Source organism: Ceratotherium simum, chromosome 12 (genome assembly GCF_057802395.1).
Source record: "Ceratotherium simum simum isolate JZ-2026a chromosome 12, ASM5780239v1, whole genome shotgun sequence".
Lineage (NCBI taxonomy): Eukaryota > Metazoa > Chordata > Mammalia > Perissodactyla > Rhinocerotidae > Ceratotherium > Ceratotherium simum.
In genome coordinates this window covers 2,370,253-2,392,938 of record NC_141911.1, presented here as the reverse complement: position 1 = coordinate 2,392,938, position 22,686 = coordinate 2,370,253, and the positions used below count along the sequence as shown (strand labels likewise).

Sequence of the window (22,686 nt, the reverse complement as noted above, 5' to 3'; positions counted from 1 at the left end):
AGGGCAGGCCAGCTCCCATTGGCCCACCTCAGGCCTGGCAGTGGGGGTGCAGGGGAGGGGTAGGGAGAAGCCCAGCAGAGGCCCTGCAAGGATAGCCCCAAGTGGGGGCCATCCGTGTGTCCCTATGGGTGAACCTGGCTGCAAAGTCCTGCAGGCCTGGGAGAGGGCAGGAGGCCAGAGCCTGGGTCATTCGCCCCTTTCCGATCCTCTATCAGCCTCACCCCCACAAATTCCTGAGCCCTGTTGCCATGGCTCTGAGAGTTGCCCTGGGGGAACCTAGGACAGGAGTGGAAAGTGCTCACCTGCCCTCCTCCCATAAGACAGCCATCATAGCCTCTGTAAAGCCTGCCTTATCTCCCCACCTCACCTCGGGAGGGCTTCCTTGAAGGTGCAGGCCTCTGGGCTCCTGCCTGACACAGAGCTTCACACCAGTGAGGTCTCTGTGAGCAGGTGCTCACCCTGAACAGGACGCCAGCCTGGGAGAGCAGGACTCATGCTGTGCCCTTGAGGTCCCCATAGATGCAGACCCTCAGGCTGGTCCACAGGGTTGAGGACCTTCCTGGTTGGGGGCAGCGGGGGCAGCTGGAGTCCTTCCATTCTGTACCTGGGTTACCTGGAAAACTGGGCCCTGCCAGAAGGGAGTGTGGATGCAGGAAGATCCACACCAGCTCCAGCTTCCTCCCTCAGGCCAGAGGGCAGAAGGTGGAGGCTGGGTAAGGGGCTGAGACACTGGTTTGTCCCCCAAACCTGGGTAGGGGGTCGTTGCCAGGAGAAGAGAGGGAGATAAAGAGCAAAGCCTAACATGCTGCCTGGCTGGGACACCGCAGCCTCAGTCCAGGGTGGGCTGGGCCACCAGGTAGGGTGTGCTGGCACATGGCCGCCCTCTGCCGGGCACACGGGGCTCGCTGCAGCCAGCAAGAAGGACGGCTCCTGGGAAAAGACGCGGAAACAAGGTCCTGGCACAGCGCACTTTATTGTGGCCCTGAGGCCGGGGCTCTTCCCTCCAGGTCCTGCTGAAACTGGAGAGGTGGGGTGAGGGGCTCCTGTGTTGTCCCCCAACACCTCCATCACATTCAGACTCAGATGGAAGCGGGGGGTGCCCTGGGTCCACAGCACACCAGAGGAAGGCCCACTCTGCATGGCGGTCTCACAGGGCCTCGCTTAGTCACTGCGGTCAGGCCGCTCATGGCTCCTCACTTCTTGGATCCCGGCTTCTTAGGTCTGAGTGTGGGTTTGGCCTATGGAGAGAAGGGAGGGCTCCAGTGTCCCACTCCCTCCCTATCCTGGCACCTGTCCAGAGACCACCTCCCCCCCCCCCCCAGGAGGCTAGCCCCCTGTTGTCAGCACTCACCTTTCTCACAGGGCTCTTTTCTTGAAGACTGGGTCTGGAATGGGGGGGAGGTGGTTGGGCAAGGAGTGGGGTGGGTGGAAGAGAGGGAGAGCTCAGCCCGATGCCAACAGCCCTGGCCTTCCTCGCACCCACACTGGAAAGCTGGGCCCTGGATGCTTCTGGGAAGCAGGGAGCTATGACCTGGAGAGATGGAGGCTGCGGAACTCACCCCTCCACCTGTCACCTGCCAGGGACAACTCTCTCTCTTTTTAAACAAGATGTTTTATCTTCAGTTTCCATCTGCTTTCTTTTATTTGTGTATAAGACACAAATATTTTTTTCTCATTATAAAAGTAATCTTAACATATTGCACAAAATATAGCAAATATAGAAGAGAATAAATTCCTCATAATTTTCTTTACCTCCCACCAATATTAACATTTTGGTGTTATTTCTTTTCAGGACTTTTTTGTTTGTTTTCTTCTCAAAACATATGAAATAAAATGAAAATGATTTAATCTCTTGTTGTTTTTAATTTTATAAACACTTTCCAGGTTGCCGTATTCTTCACAGGCTTTATGTAACACTCCATTGAGAAGATGTGACATGGTTCAATCAGCTATTATATTGGTATATACTTAGAATGCTTCCATTTTGCACTATTATTTGAATAATCCAGTGATAAGTTTCTTAGTACATATAATTTTCCCCATATTTTGGTTGGGATTCTTTGGAAGGAATTGCCATAAGTGGAATTAAGTCAGAAGATAAGAACAGTTTAAGGCTCTTCAAAAAGGCTGTGCCAGCCTACAGTGGCAGCACATCTGTGTCCCCTACACGCACCTGTGTGCACACACGCCAGGTGCACCTGCTCTTCCTAGCACTACATACCTCAGCTAAAAGATTTTGGCTAAGTTAATAGAAGGAAAGAGTTACCTCACTGCCTCCTCTTCTTTTTCCACTTTTTTTTTCTGGGAACCAAACACAAGCATTATTGGGAGAGTTAGGGCGAGGCCCAGGGCCAGAGCAGACTCCCGCTGAGGCCCTGGCAGGAGGCGGGCCTCGCTCATCCTGTGCACGCAATCTCGGGTAGCCTGGCCCAGGTGTCCGAGGAGCATCGGAGGGTCCCTTCCCTCACCTTGGCAATGCTCATCAGCTTCAGGGGCACCAGCCTCTTGCCTTGTTTCACAGGGGTCTCCGCCTCTAGGGGCACATCTGCATCATCATCGTCGTCATCATCATCGTCATCATCATCGTCATCCTCCGCCGCCTCCTCCTCCTCTTCCCAGGGTAGGTCTGAAGTGTCTGTGACGGCATGAGGAGGGAGCAGGGCCTCTGAGCGACAGGGTCTCTGCCTAGCTCCCGTTCCATCTGTCTGCTCCAAAAGCTGCCCTGGGGCAGTCCAAGCAGGGAGGTGAACGTGTTCACCTGCCCACCTCCTGGGGACCCGTTCTGGCCTCTCGCCAAGTGGAGGCCGGGGTGGGGTGGGGGATCTGCGACAGCTCCAGAGGGTTGGGGGTGTAGAAGGAGGGCAGGGGAAGTGGCAAGCTGTGCTCTGGCTGAGTAGGAGGAGGATTCACACCAGGAAGGAGTGGGGGCCAGGGTGAGGGTGGGTGGAGTGTGTGAGGGGAAGGAGGGAGAGGGTGGGGAGGAACCTGAAACAGCAGCTGAGGAATTTAGACCTTGTCCTAAGGGAAGTGGAACCTGCCAGGGTTTTGGGGTAGGAGACTACCCTGACGAAAAGAGGCACAACTGGACAGAGAAGGGGGCCACTTAAAGGGCATTAGAAGAGTCCACAGCCCGGGGGTTTACTAGGGTCCCTGTTACCACTCCAACTCCATCCTTCATAGCACCTAACATTTTAAGTGCGTGCTAGTACTAGGCATTATGTTAACTGTTTTTCCTGAACATCTCATTTATTCCTCACGACTACTGTTTGAGGATGAAACCAAATATATCTGCACCCTCATGTTATAGGCAACGAAGCTATGGCCTATGGAGGACGTGGCAGGGAGGTAAAGGAGAGCTGGGACCTGTGCCCTGGCCTTCCAGTCCAGGCTACTGGCAGTCATGCTGCCTTTGGGGATTTCCTCTAATAATTCAGGAATCCCTCAAGTGTTTGAGTACGTATTACGTCCTTGGCCCTGTGCTAAACACTGTGCTCTCCCACTTTTCCCAGATCCAAGCTTGGACTTACCGTAACATTCCTGGCCACTGAGGAACACGGGTCCAGAGCCAGCCCGGAGCTGAAAAGTGACTGGAGGAGAAAGCTCCAGTCCCATCAGGACGACCTGCAGGGGGAGGGACGTGGGGGTGGGAGCAGGCAAGACAGGGTCACTCAGGCCTGGCACCTGGGTGGGGCCGGCCTCCAGCAGAACACTCAGAGCTTATTCCTCAAATGCCAACACATACACTTCATGGTTCTCTGGACCTCACTGTGCTCTCAGCCCCAAGACCTTACTGCTGAGGTGGACTCTGAGGGAGAAGAAGGTGAAGCTCATCTCATTCTTGCTAAGATCATAGATGGGTTTCCAAGCCAAGGGGCATCTGTTAAATAGAGAAGTCTGATTGCGACAGACTGAAGTGTGTCCCACCCAATTCTTATATTGAACCTTAACCCCCAATGTGATGGTATTTGGAGATGGGGCCTTTGGGAGGTGATTAGGTTTACATGAGGCCATGAGGGTGGGGTCCCCATGATGTTATTAGTGCCCTTACAAGAAGAGACACCAGAGAGCGCACTCTCTCTCTCTCTCTGCCGGGTGAGGGCAGAGAGAGAAGGCAGCTGTCTGCAATCGGGAAAGAGGGCCCTCACCAAAACCCAATCGTGCTGGCACCCTGATCATAGACTCCAGCCTCCAGAGCTGTCATAAAATAAAGGTCTGTTGTTCATGCCCCTCTCTCTATGGTATTTTGTTATGGCAGCCGAGCTGACTAAGACACTGACCCAATGAGAAAAGCAGATGCAGGGTTGTATGTGCAGACTACTTTGTCTTATAAAGAATGTGTGTATATACATATGAAGAAGGGTTAGAAATAGATTAAAGTGCTAATCATGACTTTCAGTGGATAGCACACTATTTATTTTCTTTATGCTGTTCCAAACTTTCCAAATTTTCTAGAGTAACAATGATGATACTCATATTTCTTGAGTTCCCCCTGTGTGCCAGGCCCCACTGCTAAGCATTTTACCTGCTTTATCTCGTTAAAATGCTCACAAAGAGCCCACGAAGGAGGTGCTATTACTTTACAGAGGAGGAAACTGAGGCTTAGAGAGATTAACTTAGCTTCTGGTCCATATAGGAAGCAGATAAGCGAAAACTGAAACTCTGCAGCCACAAACACCTAGAAATGCTGGATAAAACGTAATTCAATGTTTTACTGCATGGTGGAATAGTAAGACAGAAAGAAGAGTCCCCACGCATCAGAAATGAAGAGTAGCGTGTGTAAGAGCGGATGCTGCAGCAGCTGAAGGGAAAAGGTACTTGAAAACGTGTGGGCAGGAGACAGGCCTTGGGCACAAGAGAGGAGAGCTGTAATGGAGCCCACTGCATGGAGGGAGGACTTTCAGAGGGCTGCACCAGGGTGAGGGGTGGGGAGAGGGACTGAAGAACTCCTAACCAACCAAGCAGGAACTACTGACCATCGAAGGAAGGTAACAAGGAAATATGCATGGATAAAAGAACTCTCTTGTGAGAACCCAAAACGCACGGCCGCACCTCTCACTTAGACGAAGTCTGGATTTACCTGGGCACTGCCAAGCCAAAAATTCTGTACAAAATGCTAGGCTTGTGATATTCCTGGGGCAAATGGCAGATGCAAACACAAAACCACTCTCTGGGGACACTCTCAATTCTTTTCACACAGAATTCTTTCAGAAAACAAAACAAAACCTGAAGAAGAGCTCACCACCTAAAATTACAAAACACACGAGAAACAGTCTTGTTAGAGTCGGCAGACAGAAACAACAGGACTGCAGCCCAGCACAACCACGAGCCTGGGCTAGAGAACAATCTAAACAGCCAGGAAATAAGTGTGATGAAAATCAAACAAATATAAAACTAGGCATCAGAACTGTAAGAGCAAGATATTATAAAAACTAAAGAGAACCAAATGCAACTTCTAGATGTGAAAAATATAAGCGCTGAAATAAACTGAACAAATGGTTAATAAACAGAATAAACCAGCTGACATGAGAATTAGTAAACTGGAATCGTGCTGTGAAGAAATTCCCCAGTATGCAGCACAGAGAGCTAGACTAACAAAGCATGAAAGAGAAGCTGAGACATAGGGGATGGGATGAGAAGCTCCAACACACATCTAATCGGAGCAAGGGACTAGAGGCAATGGAGTCAATATTGAAAGTAACAACCAGGAGTTTTCCAGAAGTGATCAAAGACACAGATCCTCATTTCCAGGACACCTAAGTCCTGAGAAGATAAATAAAAATGAACCTACAGCTGAACATACCATGGTAAAATGGTAGAAATAAACCAGAGAGGAAAGACAGCCTTTCCAAAAAAGGAGCAATAACCAGACAGACTGAGGATTTCAACAGCAACATCAGAAACTGGAAGAAGAGAATAACATCTTCAAAGTTGTGAGGGAAACACACAGCTGCTTTAGAAAACAGTTTGGCAGTTTAAGAAACTAAACATGCAACCACCATATGACCCAGCACATGCACTCCTGGGTGTTTATCCCAGAGAAATGAAAACTTATGCTTACACAAAAACTTTTACACAAATGTTCATAGCAACTTTATTCAAAAGATCTCCAAACTGGAATAAGCCCAGTTTTTGGGCTGAACTATGGTACATCTATACCATGGAATTCTACTCAGCAATAAAAAGGATACACACAACTTGGATGAACCTTCAGGGAATTATGCCGAGTGAAAAAAAAAAGCCAGTTCCAAAAAAGGTACATACATATGATTCTATTTCTATGACCAAATTTTAGAAATGGAGGACAGATTGGTGGTTGCCAGGGGTTAGGGGTAGGGGAGGGAGTGGGAGGGAGATGGGTGTCATTATAAAAGGGCACCACGAGGGACCTCTGTGCTGTCTGAAGTGTTCAGTACCTTGGCTGTGATGGTGGATATATGAATTTAGGTGATAAAATTATATAGAACAAGATTCCTGGATTGTATCAATGTCAATATCCTGGTTTTGATATTATATTACAGTTATGCAAAATGTTACCATTGGGGAAAACTGGGCAAAATGTACAGGGATCTCTCTGTACTATTTCTTACAGGTGCATGTGAAGCTACAATTATCTAAAAAAATTCAATTAAAAGATAAACATATATAAAGCAAACAATAAAATTATAAGACACTGACAATCCACAGTAATAGGAAATTTTAACGCATTTCTTTTGGTAATTGATAGATCAAGGAGACAAGAAATATATAGGTTTGAACACAATTAATAAGCTTGATTTAAAGGACACACATAGACTTCTATAACACTACCATGTAGTAGTCCATAAATCAAGTCTCAACAAATACCAAAAAATTGATTATATATATGGACAACATTTTCTGTTGCAAATACATTAAGAAAAAGAGTGATAACCCAACTCACCCATACCTCTGGGAATTAAAAAATTCTAAGTAACTCATACATCAAATAAGAAATTATAGTGGAAATTAGAAAATATTTAAAATGAAATAAAGTGAAAATACTACAAAACACTAATTGAGGGATGCAACCTAAAACATCCTTAGAGGGAACTTTACAGTATTCAAAATAAATAAGTGAGACTCACTTGGAAAAAATCATCTAGAACATGAATGGGCTAAATATCTAACTCAGGAAGAAAAAGGGAAAAAAAGCAGAAAATATCAGATAACCAGAGAAATTAATAAAATAGAAAAGAAGGAAATAGAAAACATCAATGAAACCAAAACCTGGTTCTTTGAAAAGAAAAAAAAACCAGACTAATCTCCAGTGATTGAAATGAAAGAGAAAAAAAGGAAAGATGATAAATACTACTGGGAATTTAAGATAGAGGAATATAATAACAGGTATAGTCATGATTAAAAATATTGTCAGGGGCTGGCCCGGTGGCATAGTTGGGTGCACACACTCTGCTTTGGCAGTCCAGGGTTCGTGGGTTCAGATCCCGGGTGTGCACCAATGCACTGCTTGTCAAGCCATGCTGTGGCGGCGTCCCATATAAAGTAGAGGAATATGGACACAGATGTTAGCCCAGGGCCAATCTTCCTCAGCAAAAAGAGGAGGATTGGCCTCGGATGTTAGCTCAGGGCTGATCTTCCTCACCAAAAAAAAAAAAAAAAAAAAAATTAGGAGCAAATAGCATGAACAATATCTAGAAAAATATAAATGATCAAAATTGACTCAGAGGAGACATTTGGTTCAAGCCAAGTAAGTAACAGGGACTGAATTTACCTTCCAACTTGAAATAACTAAAAAACAATGGCTCTCAAGACATTGGACATCAGTCAAAGAAGAACAGTGATCCCTGAGAGATGGGACACAAATGAGGATGAATTCTGTGGTTGTCCAAGCTTCCTTCCAGACAGTGCAGGGAGGGGGAACCCAGGCAGATTCCAGTGGTTTCCCTAAGTTGATAAAATGGAACTAGGAACCCAGGGAAGTCAAGGCACCTCAAGTTCACAGAGCAGAGTACAGGAGAAGAGAGATCCCCAAAGACAAAACTCCAGAGATCTGCAGAAAGTCCCCCTTGAGTATTCAGGTCAAACAGTGATCAGCACATGCATGTGAGGAAACTACCTGAGGCTGGGGAAATAATCAATCTAAAGGTGTCTGGAGCTCATATAGGGCCAGGGATAGTGCCTCATTTCTAACAGCTAGAGTGGAAAAATCTCATAATTTATGGGGCACTTGTTGAAGTACTAAGAAGGGTCTTGCCACAGTATTGGAGGGCAAGGGGAAATTAACTAGACTAAATTCAGCTTTAGTCCCACCAAACAAAGCTTAAAAACAAGACACAAAAGGACCAAATGGTATTTAAGTAACTTGACTGCATCCCAGAATAAATCTATAAAAATATCCATAAATCTATAAAATTCACATCTTCCATCTAATAAAAAATTACCAGACATTCAAAGAAGCTGGAAGTTACAACTCTAATGAAGAGAAAAGCAATTCAATCAAAATGGACACAGAAATGGCACAAATGATAGAATTAGTAGACAAGAACATTAAAACAATTATTATGACTGTGGTGCATATGTTCAAGAGACTAGAGGAAAGATTGAAAATGTTTAAGACATGGAAGACTCAAGTAAAATTTCTAGAGATGAAAACTACAATATCTGAGATAAAAATATACTGATGAGATTAACTGTAAATTAGATACTGCAGAAGAAAAGAGTAATAATATTGAATAAATAAAGACTATCCAAAATGAAATACATAGAGGATAAACACTTTAAGAAAATGAACAGAGCATCAATAAACTTTGGGACAACTTTAAGGAGCCAAGTATACATATTATTTGATTCCCCAATGAAGATGAGAGAGAAGGGGGAGCAGAAAAAAATTTGAAGAAATAATGGCCAGGGGCCGGCCCCGTGGCATAGTGGTTAAGTGTGCATGCTCCGCTGCTGGTGGCCCGGGTTCGGACCCTGGGTGTGTACCGACGCACCGCTCATCAAGCCATGCTATGGCGGCGTCCCACATAAAGTGGAGGAAGGTGGGCACGGATGTTAGCCCAGGGCCAATCTTCCTCAGCAAAAACAGGAGGATTGGCATGGATGTTAGCTCAGGGCTGATCTTCCTCACAAAAAATAAATAAATACAGGCCAAAAATTTTCCAAATTTGATTAAAACAATAAGCCCACAGATCTAAGTAGTTCAATGAACCTCAAGACATTTCATAATCAAATTGCTCAAAACCAGCGATAAGGAGAAAATCTTAAAAGCAGCCAGAGGAAAAAAGACATTACATACAGAGGAATAAAGACAAGGATGCTAGTAGATTTCTCCAAATTATATAAGCTAGAAGACAACGAAGCAACGCTTTTCAAGTGTTGAAAGGAAAAACAGTCAACCTAGAGCTCTTTGCCCAGTGACAATACTAAAGTGAAAACTACAGTGAAATAAAGCCTTTCCAGACGTAGAAAAGCTGAGAGAAGAAGCATCACAAGCAGAGTTGCGTTGCAAGAAATGTTTAAGTCCTTCAAACAGAAGGACAATGACACCAAATAGAAACTTGAATCTACACAATGGAGTGAAGAGTACCATAAATGGTAAATATAAAAATGTTTTATTCTAATTTCTAATTTCTTTAAAATATAGACTGTTCAAAGCAAAACTAATAACAATGTAATGTGGGATTTATAGCATATGTAGAGGCAAAAGTTATTACAACTATAGCACAAAGGATGGAAAGTGGAAAATGAAGTATGCTGTAGTAAGATTCTCATATTGTACATGAAGTAGTATAATATTTGAAGACAGACTATTGTAAGTTAAAGATGCATATTGCAAACTCTATAGCAACCACTAAAAAAATAACACAGAGATGAGGTATAGCTAAGGAGCCAATAGTGGAGATGAAAATGTACTCATGAAAAACACTTAGTTAACCCATAAGAGGGCCAGAAAAGAGAAAGAAGGAACACAGAAGGGACAAATAAGAAAGCAAATAGCAAGATGATAGATTTAAACCCAATCTTGTTGATAATTACATTAAATATTAACGGTCTAAATACCCTAATTAAAAGGCAGAGATTATCAGATTGGATAAACAAGTAAGATTTAATTATATGCTGTGTAAAGGAAACTCACTTTAGATATAAAGATCAGAGGTTAAAAGTAAAATGATAAACTAAAAAATAGGAAAAATATACTACACAAACAGTAATCAAAAGAGACCTAGATTGACTATATTAATCAGACTAAGTAGACTTCAGAATATTTACCAGGGATAAAGAGGGATATTTCATAATGACAAAAGGATCAATTAATCAAGAGAATATAGCAATCCACCTAATAAAAGGGCTTCAAAATACATGAAGTAAAAACTGATAATTAGGGCCGGCCCCGTGGCTTAGCGGTTAAGTGCACGCGCTCTGATGCTGGTGGCCCGGGTTCGGATCCCGGGAGCGCCCCGAGGCACCACTTCTCCGTCCAACGCGAGGCCGAGTCCCACGTACAGCAACTAGAAGGATGTGAACCTATGACGTACAACTATCTACTGGGGCTTTGGGGGGAAAAAACTGAATAAATAAAATCTTTAAAAAAAAAAAAAAACAACTGATAATTAAAAGGAGAAATAGGCAAAGTCACAATTACTGTTGAAGGCTTCAACATTCCTTTCTCAGTAACTAATAGATCAAGTAGACAGAAAATGAGTAAGAATACAGAAGACTCAAACAAAACTACCACCCATCTTGACATAATTGACATTTATAGAGCAATACACCCAACAACAGGAGAACATACATTTTTTAAGTGTAAACGAAATATTCACCAAGATAGAACATATTATGAGGCATATATGCAGATCACAGGTCACAATGCAGTTTAGACTGAAGGAAAGTATAGAATAACTTAAACTTAATGAAAATGAAAACAGTACTTATCAAAATTTGTGGGGTAAGGTTAGAAAGGTGTTTAGAAAGAAATCACACCATGAAATGCTTGCATCATAAAAAGAACAAGCATCTAAAAAAACAATAATATAAGATTCTGCCTTAAAAAACTAGGAAAAGGGAAAATTAAAACCAAAATAAACAGAAGAAAGAAAATAAAGAACAGAGATCAATAAAATACAAAAGTAGGTAACCAACAGAAAAAAACTTGAAAAAGCTGGTTCTTGAAAAAGACTGATAAAACTATTAAACCTCTAGCCAGACTGAACAAAGAAAAAAGGAGAGAAGACACAAATCACCAATACCAGGAACAAAAGAGCAGACTTCAATACAGATAAAACCAAAAAGGAGTAGGGAATATTATGAACAACTTTATGCCAATAAATTTGACAATTTAGATGAAATGGAAAAATTCCTTGAAAAACACAAACAAAGCTCTCTCAAGAAAAACGAGATAACTCAAATAGTCCTATATCCATTAAAGAAATTTAACTTGTAGTTAACCAGATTGCTTCACAGATGAATTCTACCAAAACATTTACGAAAAAAATACCACATTTACATGAACTCTTCCTGAAAATAGAAAAGGAGAGAACAACTTCTTTCTCATTTTATGAGGCCAGCATTACCCTGATACTAAAACTAGACAAAAACATGACAAGAAAACTACAGATCAATATTGCTCATAAACATAGACAAAAATATCCCTTATAGAATATTAGCAAATGGAATCCAGCAATATATAAAAGGATAATACATCATGATCAAATGGGGCTTATCCCAAAAATGCACCCTCAACAAATGCAGAAGAGAATTCTTTGACAAAATACAACACCCATTCACGATAAAATATCTCAGCAAATTAGGAATAGAAGGGAACATCCTCAACCTAATATCGAGCATCTACAAAAATCCTTCATCTATCTTAATGGTAAAAGGCTGAACACTTTCCCTCTGGAAAAAGGCAAGAATAGTCCTGCTCTTACCACTTTTATTTAACATTGTACGTGAGGTGCTAGTCAGTGAAGTTAGACAAGAAAAAGAAATGCAAGGCATACAAATGAAAAATGAAGAAGTTAAACTGACTTTATTCACAGATGACATGAATAAATACATAGCAAATTATAAGGAATAGACAAAAAGCTGCTAGGACTAATACGCAAAATTAGCAAGGCCAGATAATATAAAAAACAATTATATAACTACATACAGGCACACCTCAGACATATTGCGGGTTCAGTTCCAGACCACTGCAATAAAGCGAATATCACAATACAGTGAGTCACACAAATTTTTTGGTTTCCCAGTGCAGATAAAAGTTATGTTTACACTATACTGTAGTCTATTAAGTGTGCAATAGCATTATGTCAAAAAAATGTACATACCTTAAAAAATACTTTACTGCTAAAAAACACTAACCATCATCTGAGACTTTAGCAAGTCCTAATCTTTTTGCTGGTGGAGGGTGTTGCCTCAATGTTGATGGCTGCTGATTGATCAGAGTGGCGGTTGCTGAAGGTTGGGAGGGTTGTGGTAATTTCTTAAAATAAGACAACAATGAAGTTTGCTGCAATGATTGACTCTTCCTTTCACGAACGATATTTCTGTAGCATGTGATGCTGTTTGACAGCATTTTACCCACAATAGAATTTCTTTCAAAATTGGAGTCAATCCTCTGAGATTGAGATTAGAGACAATCAAACTCTGCTGCTGCTTTATCAACTAAGTTTATGCCATATTCTAAATGCTTGGCTGTCATTTCAACAATCTTCACAGCATCTTCACCAGGAGTAGTTTCCATCTCAAGAAACCACTTTCTTTGCTCATCCATAAGAAGCAACTCCTCATCCATTAAAGTTCTATCACGAGATTGCAGCAGTTCAGTCGCATCCTCAGGCTCCACTTCTGATTCTAGTTCTCTTGCTGTTTCCACCACATCTGCAGTGACTTCCTCCACTGAAGTCTTGAACCCCTCAAAGTCATCCATGAGAGTTGGAATCAACTTCTTCCAAATTCCTGTTAATGTTGATATTGTGACCTCTTCTCATCAATCACAAATGTTCCTAATGGCATCTGGAATGGTGAATCCTTTCCAGAAGGCTTTCGATTGACTTTGCCCAGATCCGCCAGAGGAGTCAACATCTATGGCAGCTACAGCTTTATAAAACATATTTCTTTTTTTTTTTTATAATTTTTATTTATTTATTTATTTTTCCCCCAAAGCCCCAGTAGATAGTTATATGTCACAGTTGCACATCCTTCTAGTTGCTGTATGTGGGACGCGGCCTCAGCATGGCCAGAGAAGCAGTGCGTCGGTGCACGCCCGGGATCCGAACCCGGGCCGCCAGTAGCGGAGCGCGCGCACTTAACCGCTAAGCCACGGGGCCGGCCCAACGTATTTCTTAAATAATTAGACTTGCAGGTCCAAATTACTCCTTGATCCATGGACTGCAGAATAGATGTTGTGTTAGCAGGCACGAAAACAACATTAATCTCATTGCACATCTCGATCAGAGCTCTTGGGTGACCAGGTATCAATGAGCAGTAATATTTTGAAAGGAATCTTTTTCTTCTGAGTAGCAGGTCTCAACAGTGGGCTTAAAATATTCAGTAAACCATGTTGTAAACAGATGTGCTGTCATCCAGGATTTGTTGTTCCATTTATAGAGCACAGGCAGGGTAGATTTAGCACAATTCTTAAGGGCCCTAGGATTTTCAGAATGGCAAATGAGCATTTGCTTCAACTTAAAGTCACCAGCTGCATTAGCCCCCAACAAGAGAGTCAGCCTGTCCTTTGAAGCTAGGCACTGACTTCTCCTCTCTAGCTATGCAAGTCCTAGACGGTATTTTCTTCCAATAGAAGGCTGTTTGATCTACATGGAAAATCTGCTGTACAGTGTAGCCACCTTCATTAATGACCTCAGCTAGATCTTCTGGAGAACTTGTGCAGCTTCCACATCAGCACTGGCTGCTTCACCTTGCACTCTTATGTCATGGAGACGGCTTCTTTCCTTAAACCTCATGAACCACCTCTGCTAGCATCAAACTTTTCTTCTGCAGCTTCCTCACCTCTCTCAGCCTTCCTAGAACTGAAGCGAGTTAGGGCTTTGCTCTGGATGAGGCTTTGGCTTAAGGGAACGTTGTGGCTGGTTTGATCTTCTACCCAGACCTCTAAAACTTTCTCCATATCAGCAATAAGGTTGTTCGCTTTCTTATCATTTGTGTGTTCACTGGAGTAGCACTTTTAATTTCCTTCAAGAACTTTTCCTTTGAAAAGTTCACAACTTGGCTAACTGATTGGTGCGAGAGGCCTAGCTTTTGGCCCATCTCAGCTTTCGACATGACCTGCCTTCCTCACTAAGCTTCATCATTTCTAGTTTTTGATTTAAAGTGAAAGATGTGCAACTCTTCCTTTCACTTGAACATTTAGAGGTCACTATAGGGCTATTAATTGACCTAATTTCAATATTGTTATGTCTCAGGGAATAGAGAGGCCTGAGGAGAGGGAGAGACACGGGGGAATGGCTGGTCAGTGGAGCAGTCAGAACACACACAACATTTATCGACTAAATTCGCCATCTTATATGTGTGCAATTCATGGCGCCCCAAAAGTATTACAATAGTAACATCAAAGATCACTGATCACAGATCATCATAACAAATATAATAATAATGAAAAAGTTTGAAATATTGCGAGACTTACCAAAACAGGACACAGAGACACAAAGTGAGCAAACACTGTTGGTAAAATAGCACAGATAAACTTGCTCGACGCAGGGCTGCCACAAACCTTCAATTTGTAAAAGAACGCAAAAGCGTTTATAATAGCCAAAAGGTAGAAACAATCCAAATGTCTACCAACTGCTGAATGGATAAATGAAATGTGCTATGTCCATACAATGGAATATTATTTGGCAATAAGAAGGAATGCAGTACTGATACATGCAACGACGTGGATGAACCGTAAAAACATTATGCGAAGTGAAAGAAGCCAGTAACAAAAGACCATAATTTCATGATTCCATTTATATGATTTGCCAGAATAGGCTAATCTATAGAGACAGAAAGTAGACCAGTGGTTGCCTAGGGCTGAGGGTGAGTGGGTGTGGGAAATGGGAAGTGACTGCTTGTAGGTATGGAGTTTCTTTTGGGGGGGATAAAAATATTCCAAACAGATTGTGATGGTTGCACAACTCTGAATATACTAAAAGCCATTGAATTATACACTTTAATAGGTGAAGCTTATGGTATGTGAATTATCTTTCAATAAATATGTTAACACCATTTTCAATACCACCCCAAATCATGAAATACATAGGGGTAAATTTTACAAAGTATGTAGGTGACCTGAAAACTCCAAAACATTTCTCGGAAAAGCTGAAGACTTAAACAAGTGAAGAGATACAGCATGTTCAATTACTGATGACTCAGAATTGTTAGGATGCCAATTCCCCCTAAAGTAATCTATAGATTCATTACAATCTCAATCAAAATCCCAGAAGACTGGTTTTTAAAGAAAGCTGATTCTGAAATTTATATGGAAATGCTAAGGACTTAGAACTGCCAACATAATTTTGGAAAAAAATAACAAAATTAGAGGACTCACATTATCTAATTTTGAGACTTACTATAAAAGTACAATAATCAAATTAGTCTGTTATTGGAATAAGGGTAAACAAATCAATGAAACAGAAGAGTAGATAGAAATATATGCATACGTATAAGGTTAACTGACTTTTGGCAAATGCCAAGGTAATTGCAGAGTGAAAATATCGTCTTCAAAAAATGGTGTTGGAGCACTGGATATCAATTTGGAAAAAAATGTTCTTCAGCCCTTACTTCATATTATACAAAAAATTATCTTGAAATCGATCATAGACTTAAATATAAGAGCTAAAATAATAGCATTTCTAGAAGAAAACCTTACTGACCTTAATTTAGGCAATAATTTCTTAGAACACCAAAGGAATGAACCACAAGAGAAAAAAATGTCAAATTGAACTTTATCAAAATTAAAAACTTGTGCTCTTCAAAAAACACTATTATGAAAATGCAAAGGCAAGGCACACACTAGGAGAAAATATTTGAAATAAATAAATATACATACATACATATATATATATATATATATATTTTGGTGAGAAAGATTGTCCCTGAGCTGACATCTGTGCCCACCTTCCTCTACTTTGTATATAGGTTGCCGCCACAGCATGGCTTGATGAGTGGTGGGTAGGTCCATGTCTGGGATCCGAACTTGAAAACCCCGGGCCGCCAAAGCAGAGCATGTGAACTTAACCACTACACCACCAGGTCAGCCCCTGAAATAAATATTTTTGATAAAGAACTTGTATTCAAAATATATAAAGAACTCCTACAACTCAGGAAGAATAATTCAATTTACAAATGGGTAAAATATCTTAACAGTCATTTTGCAAAAGAAGATATGCAAATGACCAATAAACCAATAAGATGGCAGACATCACCAATCGTCCAGAAGAAATAAATGAAAACCACAACGAGATGCCGCTATATAGATACCAGAATGGCTAAAATTAAGAAGATCGGCAATGCCAAGTGTTGGTGAGGATGTGGAGCAACTGGACTTCTCATACATTGCTGGTAGGAAGGCAAAATGGTACAGCAATTTGGACAATAGTTTGGCAGTTTTGTATAAAGTTTAACATATGCTTTACTATACGACCCAGCAATTCTACTCACAAGTATTTACTCAAGAGAAATGAAAACATATGTCCATACAAATACTTATACTCAAATGTTCACAGCAGCTTTATTCATAATAGTCTAAAACTGGAAAGTACCCAAATGTCCATTAACAGGTGAGTGAATAAACAAATATACATATATTTGCAGAATGGAATATTACTCAGATATAAAAAAGGAGCATATTGCTGTTTCACCAGCAACATGAATAAATTTCAAAAGCATTATGCTAAGTGAAAAAAGCCAGGCACAAGAGACTGCATATTGTTTGATTTCATTTAAATGAAATCACAGAAAAGGCAAAACCATAGTGACAGAAAGTAGATCAATGGTTGCCAGTGGCAGTGGTAGGTGGAAGGGATTCACGGCAAAGAGGCATGAGGAAGTTTGGGGGTGTGTGGAAATTTTCTCTACCTTGATTGTGGTGGTTGTTACACAATTATATACATTTGTCAAATGCATCCAGTTGTACACTTAACATTGGCGAATCTTATTGCATAGAAATTATATGTCAATAAAGCTGATAAAAAAACTGACTCAAAGAAATAGAAACATCTGAGTATATTTATAACTATTAAATAAATCACAACAGTTTAAAATCAAACCAGCCTCACACAGCTCATTCACTTCTTTACTCACTCATCCATTATATATTGAGTTCCCACAACATACCAGGCACCATCATACAGGCAGTATGGATCATGCAGCAAGGAAAATAGGCCAAGTCCTTGCTGTCTCGGAGTCTGTATTCTGTTTGGGGAGAAAGGCAATGTAGAAACGAAAACTAATTGCTGTGATGGGTCCTACAGGGGGGAAAGTGATTATGGGAGGGTTAGGAAGAGGGGATGCTGTTTGTGGTCAGGGAACACCTCTTCAATGAGATGACATTTGAACAAAGACCAGATTGAAGTTGGGGGCAAGCGTGTCCCTGGCATGGGGAGGAGTAAATGCAAAGACTCCGAGGAGGGAGTATGTTTGGAGTTTTCAAGGTACAGTCAAGGCAGCCACTGTGGTTTGAGCAGGGTTAGGGAGGGGCGAGAAGCACAGGTTGAGGTCAGAGACGTTGCTGAGGGCCAGAACATAAAGGATCTTGGGGGCCGGCCCGGTGGCGCAAGTGGTTGAGTGTGCACTCCGCTGCGGCGGCCCGGGGTTTGCCGGTTCGGATCCCTGGCGCACACCGACGCACTGCTTGGCAAGCCATGCTGTGGCGGCCTCCCATATAAAGTGGAGGAAGATGGGCACGGATGTTAGCCCTGGGCCAGTCTTCCTCAGCAGAAAAAGAGGAGGATTGGCAGATGTTAGCTCAGGGCTGATCTCCTCACACACACACAAATAAAGGATCTTGGATCTCATTCTAAATGAAGTGGGAAGTCATTGACCTAAGTGTTCTAGCAGAGAAGCAACATGATCTGACTTGTGTTTAAAACGATCTTTCTGGCAGCTGTGTATAGAATAGACCAGAGATTGGGAAACTTTTTCTGCAAAGGGCCAGATGGCAAATATTTTAAGCTTGTAAAACATATGGTCTCTATGGAGACTACTCAAGCCTGCTGTCACTGAGCCAAAGCAGCTGCAGACAATAAGTCAATGAGGGAGTGCGGCTGTGTTTCAATAAAACTTTATTGACAAAAAGAGGCAGTGGGCTGGATTTTATCCTGTAGTTTGTCACCCCCTGGAACAGACCACGGGGACCAAGGGTGAAGGCAGGCAGAGCAGTTAGGAGGCCCTTGCAATAAAACTGAGCGAGAGGTGCTGGGCACCTGCACCAGGGTGTAGCAGGGAGGCGGCGAGATGTGCTCAGATTGGGGTGTGTTGTGAAGGCAGAGCCAACAGGATTTGCTGGTGGATCAGACATGGGGTGTTAGAGAAAGAGGTTTTCGTCTTGACTAATCGTAAAAACAGCTATTTACTGGGAGAAGATCAGGTTTAGGGGTGGGGAAGAGATTACAGATAAAAATCAAGAATTTGGGGGCTGGCCCGGTGGCGCAGTGGTTAAGTTTGTGCGATCCACTTGGGCAGCCCAGGGTTTGCAGGTTCGGATCCTGGGCGTGGACCTACCTATTGCTTATCAGGCCATGCTGTGGCAGGTGTCCCACATATAAAGTGGAGGAAGATGGGCACGGATGTTAGCCCAGGGCCAATCTTCCTCAGCAAAAAGAGGAGGATTGTCAACAGATGTTAGCTCAGGGCTAATCTTCCTCACCAAAAAAAAAAAAAAAAATCAAGTATTTGGATTTAGACATGTTAAGTTTGGAATATCTATTAGATATCTATTAAATATATTGAGCTGAACAGAGGATCTGGAGCATGAGAGAGGTTGGGTTTACAGAAATAAATTTCAGAGTTTTCATTTGTATGGATGATCTTTAAAACCAGGGGAATGGATGAGATCTAGAGAGATCTCATAGACAGAGGAAAAAAATAGGTTTGAGGGCAGGTTTACAGATCAGTCATGCAGATCTTTAAAGACAGATACTCCTAGTCTTATATTCCCTGTTCTACCACATAGAAGGAGGGAACGCTCCATCCCTCAGTTCCTTAGGCTGCTATACACCCAAATAAGATAAGGAATTTATACTCCAACCTCACTTATGACTGTATAAGTTAGAAAGAAGTCTTCATATTTAACAAAGTAAATCTAGAAGTTTATAATATGATCAAGTAGTGTTTATCTCAGAAATGCAAAGTTGGTTGAACGTTATTGCATTAATATAACTTACCACATTAACAGATTAAAGAAGAATGCTAGATCATAGGAATAGAAAAGCATTTGATAACCACTCATGATTAAAAAGAAGAAAACCCAAATTTTCAAAGTAGAGTAAAATTAGATGGGGACTTCCTTAATTTGACAGAGGATGTCTACCAAACACGTCATACTTAATAGAGAAACATTAGAAACATTCCTTTAAAAAAAAATCAGAAATCAAACAAGGACATCTACCGTTACCATTTTATCCAATATTGTACTGCAGGTCCTCGCCAGTGTAATAGGATTAAAAAAAAAAAAAAAGACACCAAGACTGTCATTAATCACAAACAAAAATGATTTACATAGAAAACTCATGATAAATTATTAGAAATAAGAGAATTTCTGGATCCACAATCTGCATCCACAATCAATATGTAAATCATTGACAGTGTCCTGTCACCAGCAGCAAACAGTTTAAAAATGTGATTTTGAAGAGAGATTAACTTGCCCAAGGTCACATGGTGGCTCAAGGGTGGGCTGGAACCGGGACTCTCCGCCTCCTGAGTCCAGGCTTTGAGTCCTGGGCTCTATCGCCTCACCAGCAGGGCTGTGCTTCTGCGGGGAACTGTATGCCACGTCTGTGTGCATCCCCACCCAGGGGCGAGGGCTGGGCAGTGTTCCCAGGCCTGCAGGGCAAGGCTCACCATGGGTAGGACCGAGGCCTGAAGCGAGGCAATGGTGACGGGCTTTGTCTTCTTGTCTTCCTGCCTTGCTGGGGGCAGGATCTCCACGCGGTTCACCTCCTGTTTGGCGTTCTCCCCCAAACAAATCTGAGAGGGGTAGAAAACAGGCAGGGCACCTCAGCACCCTGAGGGCAGAGGAGGGAAACCCTGGTCCACCTGTTGGGACCAGAGAAGCCCACCTGCTCCTCTGTAGCTGTCCAAGGCCCTCCCTGCGCTATGCTTCCCTTCTCCGGGGCGGGGGGCACCCACCGTACTAAGCGACAGCTTGCAGTCCTGCTTCCCCTCCCTCTGGGGACTGAAGGTCCACGTCCTCTTCTCCTGGTTTAGCTCGCAGCCTGCGAAGGGAGGGGGCGGGCCGGCTCACGGGAGTTCCCTTTTCTCCCCCCAGCCCTAACCCGGGGCGTACCGCCCCGCCTCGTCCTCACTCACCCCACAGCAGGGGTGCTGCCGCCTTTTCGGCCGCGCTGCTGGCACTGCTGCGGTTCATGGCGTCGGGCGGGGCGGGGCGGGGTCGGGCCCTGCGAAGCAGGGGCGCCGGCGGTCAGGGGGCCGGCCGCGCCGCCCGGCCGCCCCGCTGGTCCCCCCCGCGCATCCCCCCGCCGGGCCCTCACCGCCCCTGCTCCGCGGGCGCTGGTCACGCCGAGCGCCCTCCTCCGAGCGCGTCCCTCTCAGGCGCCCTCCCTCGGGCCGCCTCCCGGCCTCACCGGAGGGCCGGCTGCCCCCGGCAGGCAGTTAATGAAACCTGGGCGGGGGAACCGGAGGTGTCTAATCAGCCTTCAAGAAGAGGCCCTTCTTTCCCCACTCTTCCCTTGGTCCCTCCTCTTTGCACCTCAGAGGCACCTGGAGGGCTTATGGAAACACACGATGCTAGGCCCCACCTCCATAGTTCCCGATGGAGAAGGTCTGGGTGGGGCCAAGAGAATTTGCATTTCTAACAGGTTCCCAGGTGAGCTTGATGCCGCTGGTCCACGACCACATGTGAGGTCCACTGTCGTGGCCGATGGGGATTTGCGAGGCCTGCTGCGTGAGACCAGCTAGCTTAGAGATGCTCTGCTGCCCAGTAAGAATCGGCAGCATTATTGCTCCTTCCTGCTCATTGCCTTTCTCCGTGTCCTTTCCCTACTCCCTAAGTGTGGGCCTTTTCCAAGGCCTGGAAGCCCCGTCCCCCAGGGCTGTGGTCCCCAGTAGAGGCAGAGCCCTGTTTCCAGAAGGGTGATTTCTCCTGTGGCAGGGAAGGGGTAGGGATGAGGAAAGTGACTGGACAGGCAGCTGCAGCAGCTGGTGAGGAACCCGGCACAGAGAGTGACTTTACAGTCACTCATGACAGAGAGGGCCAGTCATTTAACAAACAGCAGTTCACAGGGCACAGTGATGCACTTGAATGTTTGTTTGGGTGGGAGTAGTGGACGAAAGTTTTTCAGCTGTCACATCCCCCCTTGTCCTGCCCATGAGACACCTCTGTTTGAGAGTGAGAAGTAACCAGGGATTTCTCTCATTGCATTCTTATCCTTCACTCCCAGCCAGGAAACTTCTCACTTACATATAAGGTTCATTGATTTCAACAAAGGTGCCAAGGTAATTCAATAGGGGAAAGACAGTCTTTTCTAAAAATGGTGTTGGAGGAACTGGATATATCTCTCTGGAACCCCGACTGGAGCTTCTAAAGTGTAGGAATCAGCTTTTTTCTTTTTAAAATATCAACTTTATGTAGAAATAATTTATATACAAAAAATGCACTTATTCAAAGTGTATAATTAGATGAATTTTGACAAATGTATACACCTGTGTAGCCATCACCACAGTCAAGTTATAATTTCCATCACTCCCCCACATTTCTTTCTTGCCCACATTTCCTCCTGCCCTTAATGCCTACTTGGCATTAGGCAAACACTTATCTGCTTTCTGACAATATACATTAGTATTGACTGTTCTAGAATTTCATATAAGTAGAATCATACAGGGTCTTTTTGTCTGCCCTCTTTTGCTGAACAAAATATGTTAGATTTATTTATCCATATTGTTGCTTGTATCAGTAGTTTGTTTCTGTTTATTGTTGAGTAGTATTCCACAATTTGTATATCCAGTCACCTGCTGGTCAGTTTTATATGTCAGCTTGGCTAGGGTATAAACCCAGTTTTTCAATCAAACACTAATGTAGGTGTGGCTGTTGATGGGGCTCAGGGCAGGCCACCCCAAAATATGACACTCCAGCATGTTGATTATTTTAAATTAAAGTTACTTAAGAAACAGCTGGTGCGAGGTCACTCCGACCCTCCTCTCTGTCCCCCTGAGAGCAGGAAATAAATTTCCCACGTGGAAGGTACCCTTCCTGCACCAGGAGTTAGAGAAACATTCTTATCACCAGAGATAGGGAATTCAGGACCAAGAAGGCTATGTAAACAAATTCTGCTTAGTTTCTTTACTAATTACTACCTAACCTTAGTTTCTTTGTCTTGTCAGTTCTTTACAAATTTATTGTTTCTTTGTCTAAAAGGTATAAAAGCTGCCTGCTTTGGTCACTTCTTTGAGTTTTCATATTTCTATGAGCTCCTGTACGTATGTAAGTAAATTTTTTCTCCTGTTAATCTGTCTTATGTCAATTTATTAGGC

At 43.1% G+C, this 22,686-nt stretch overlaps 1 protein-coding gene across 3 annotated transcripts; it reads right to left on the bottom strand.

Moving 5' to 3' along the window:
* Positions 1-934: 934 nt before the first annotated feature.
* Positions 935-21,138, bottom strand: NPM2 (nucleophosmin/nucleoplasmin 2). Of its 3 annotated transcripts, XM_087437268.1 has the most exons (9): positions 20,688-21,136; positions 20,506-20,594; positions 20,326-20,411; positions 20,038-20,163; positions 3,528-3,621; positions 2,469-2,635; positions 2,267-2,301; positions 1,352-1,385; positions 935-1,238 (listed from the first exon to the last, which is right to left on the bottom strand). In XM_087437268.1, the coding sequence occupies exons 2-9, from the start codon at positions 20,561-20,563 to the stop codon at positions 1,194-1,196; spliced, it is 645 nt and encodes a 214-aa protein (XP_087293394.1). In that variant the 5' UTR covers positions 20,564-20,594; positions 20,688-21,136; the 3' UTR covers positions 935-1,193. The 3 variants fall into 3 exon arrangements, with proteins under 3 accessions (XP_087293394.1, XP_087293395.1, XP_087293396.1); XM_087437269.1 differs by lacking the exon at positions 2,267-2,301 and having other exon boundaries at positions 20,688-21,137; XM_087437270.1 differs by lacking the exons at positions 1,352-1,385; positions 2,267-2,301 and having other exon boundaries at positions 20,688-21,138.
* Positions 21,139-22,686: the final 1,548 nt, after the last annotated feature.

Bases quoted from the DNA above. Each gene is read 5' to 3' on its own strand.
- NPM2 (XM_087437268.1), bottom strand. From the start codon at position 20,563: ATGAACCGCAGCAGTGCCAGCAGCGCGGCCGAAAAGGCGGCAGCACCC. The intron at 20,164-20,325 runs GTGGGTGCCCCC...TACCCCTCTCAG, and splicing joins GCAAGCTGTCGCTTAGTACG to ATTTGTTTGGGGGAGAACGC. The intron at 1,239-1,351 runs GTGAGTGCTGAC...TTCTCTCCATAG, and splicing joins AAAAGAGCCCTGTGAGAAAG to GCCAAACCCACACTCAGACC.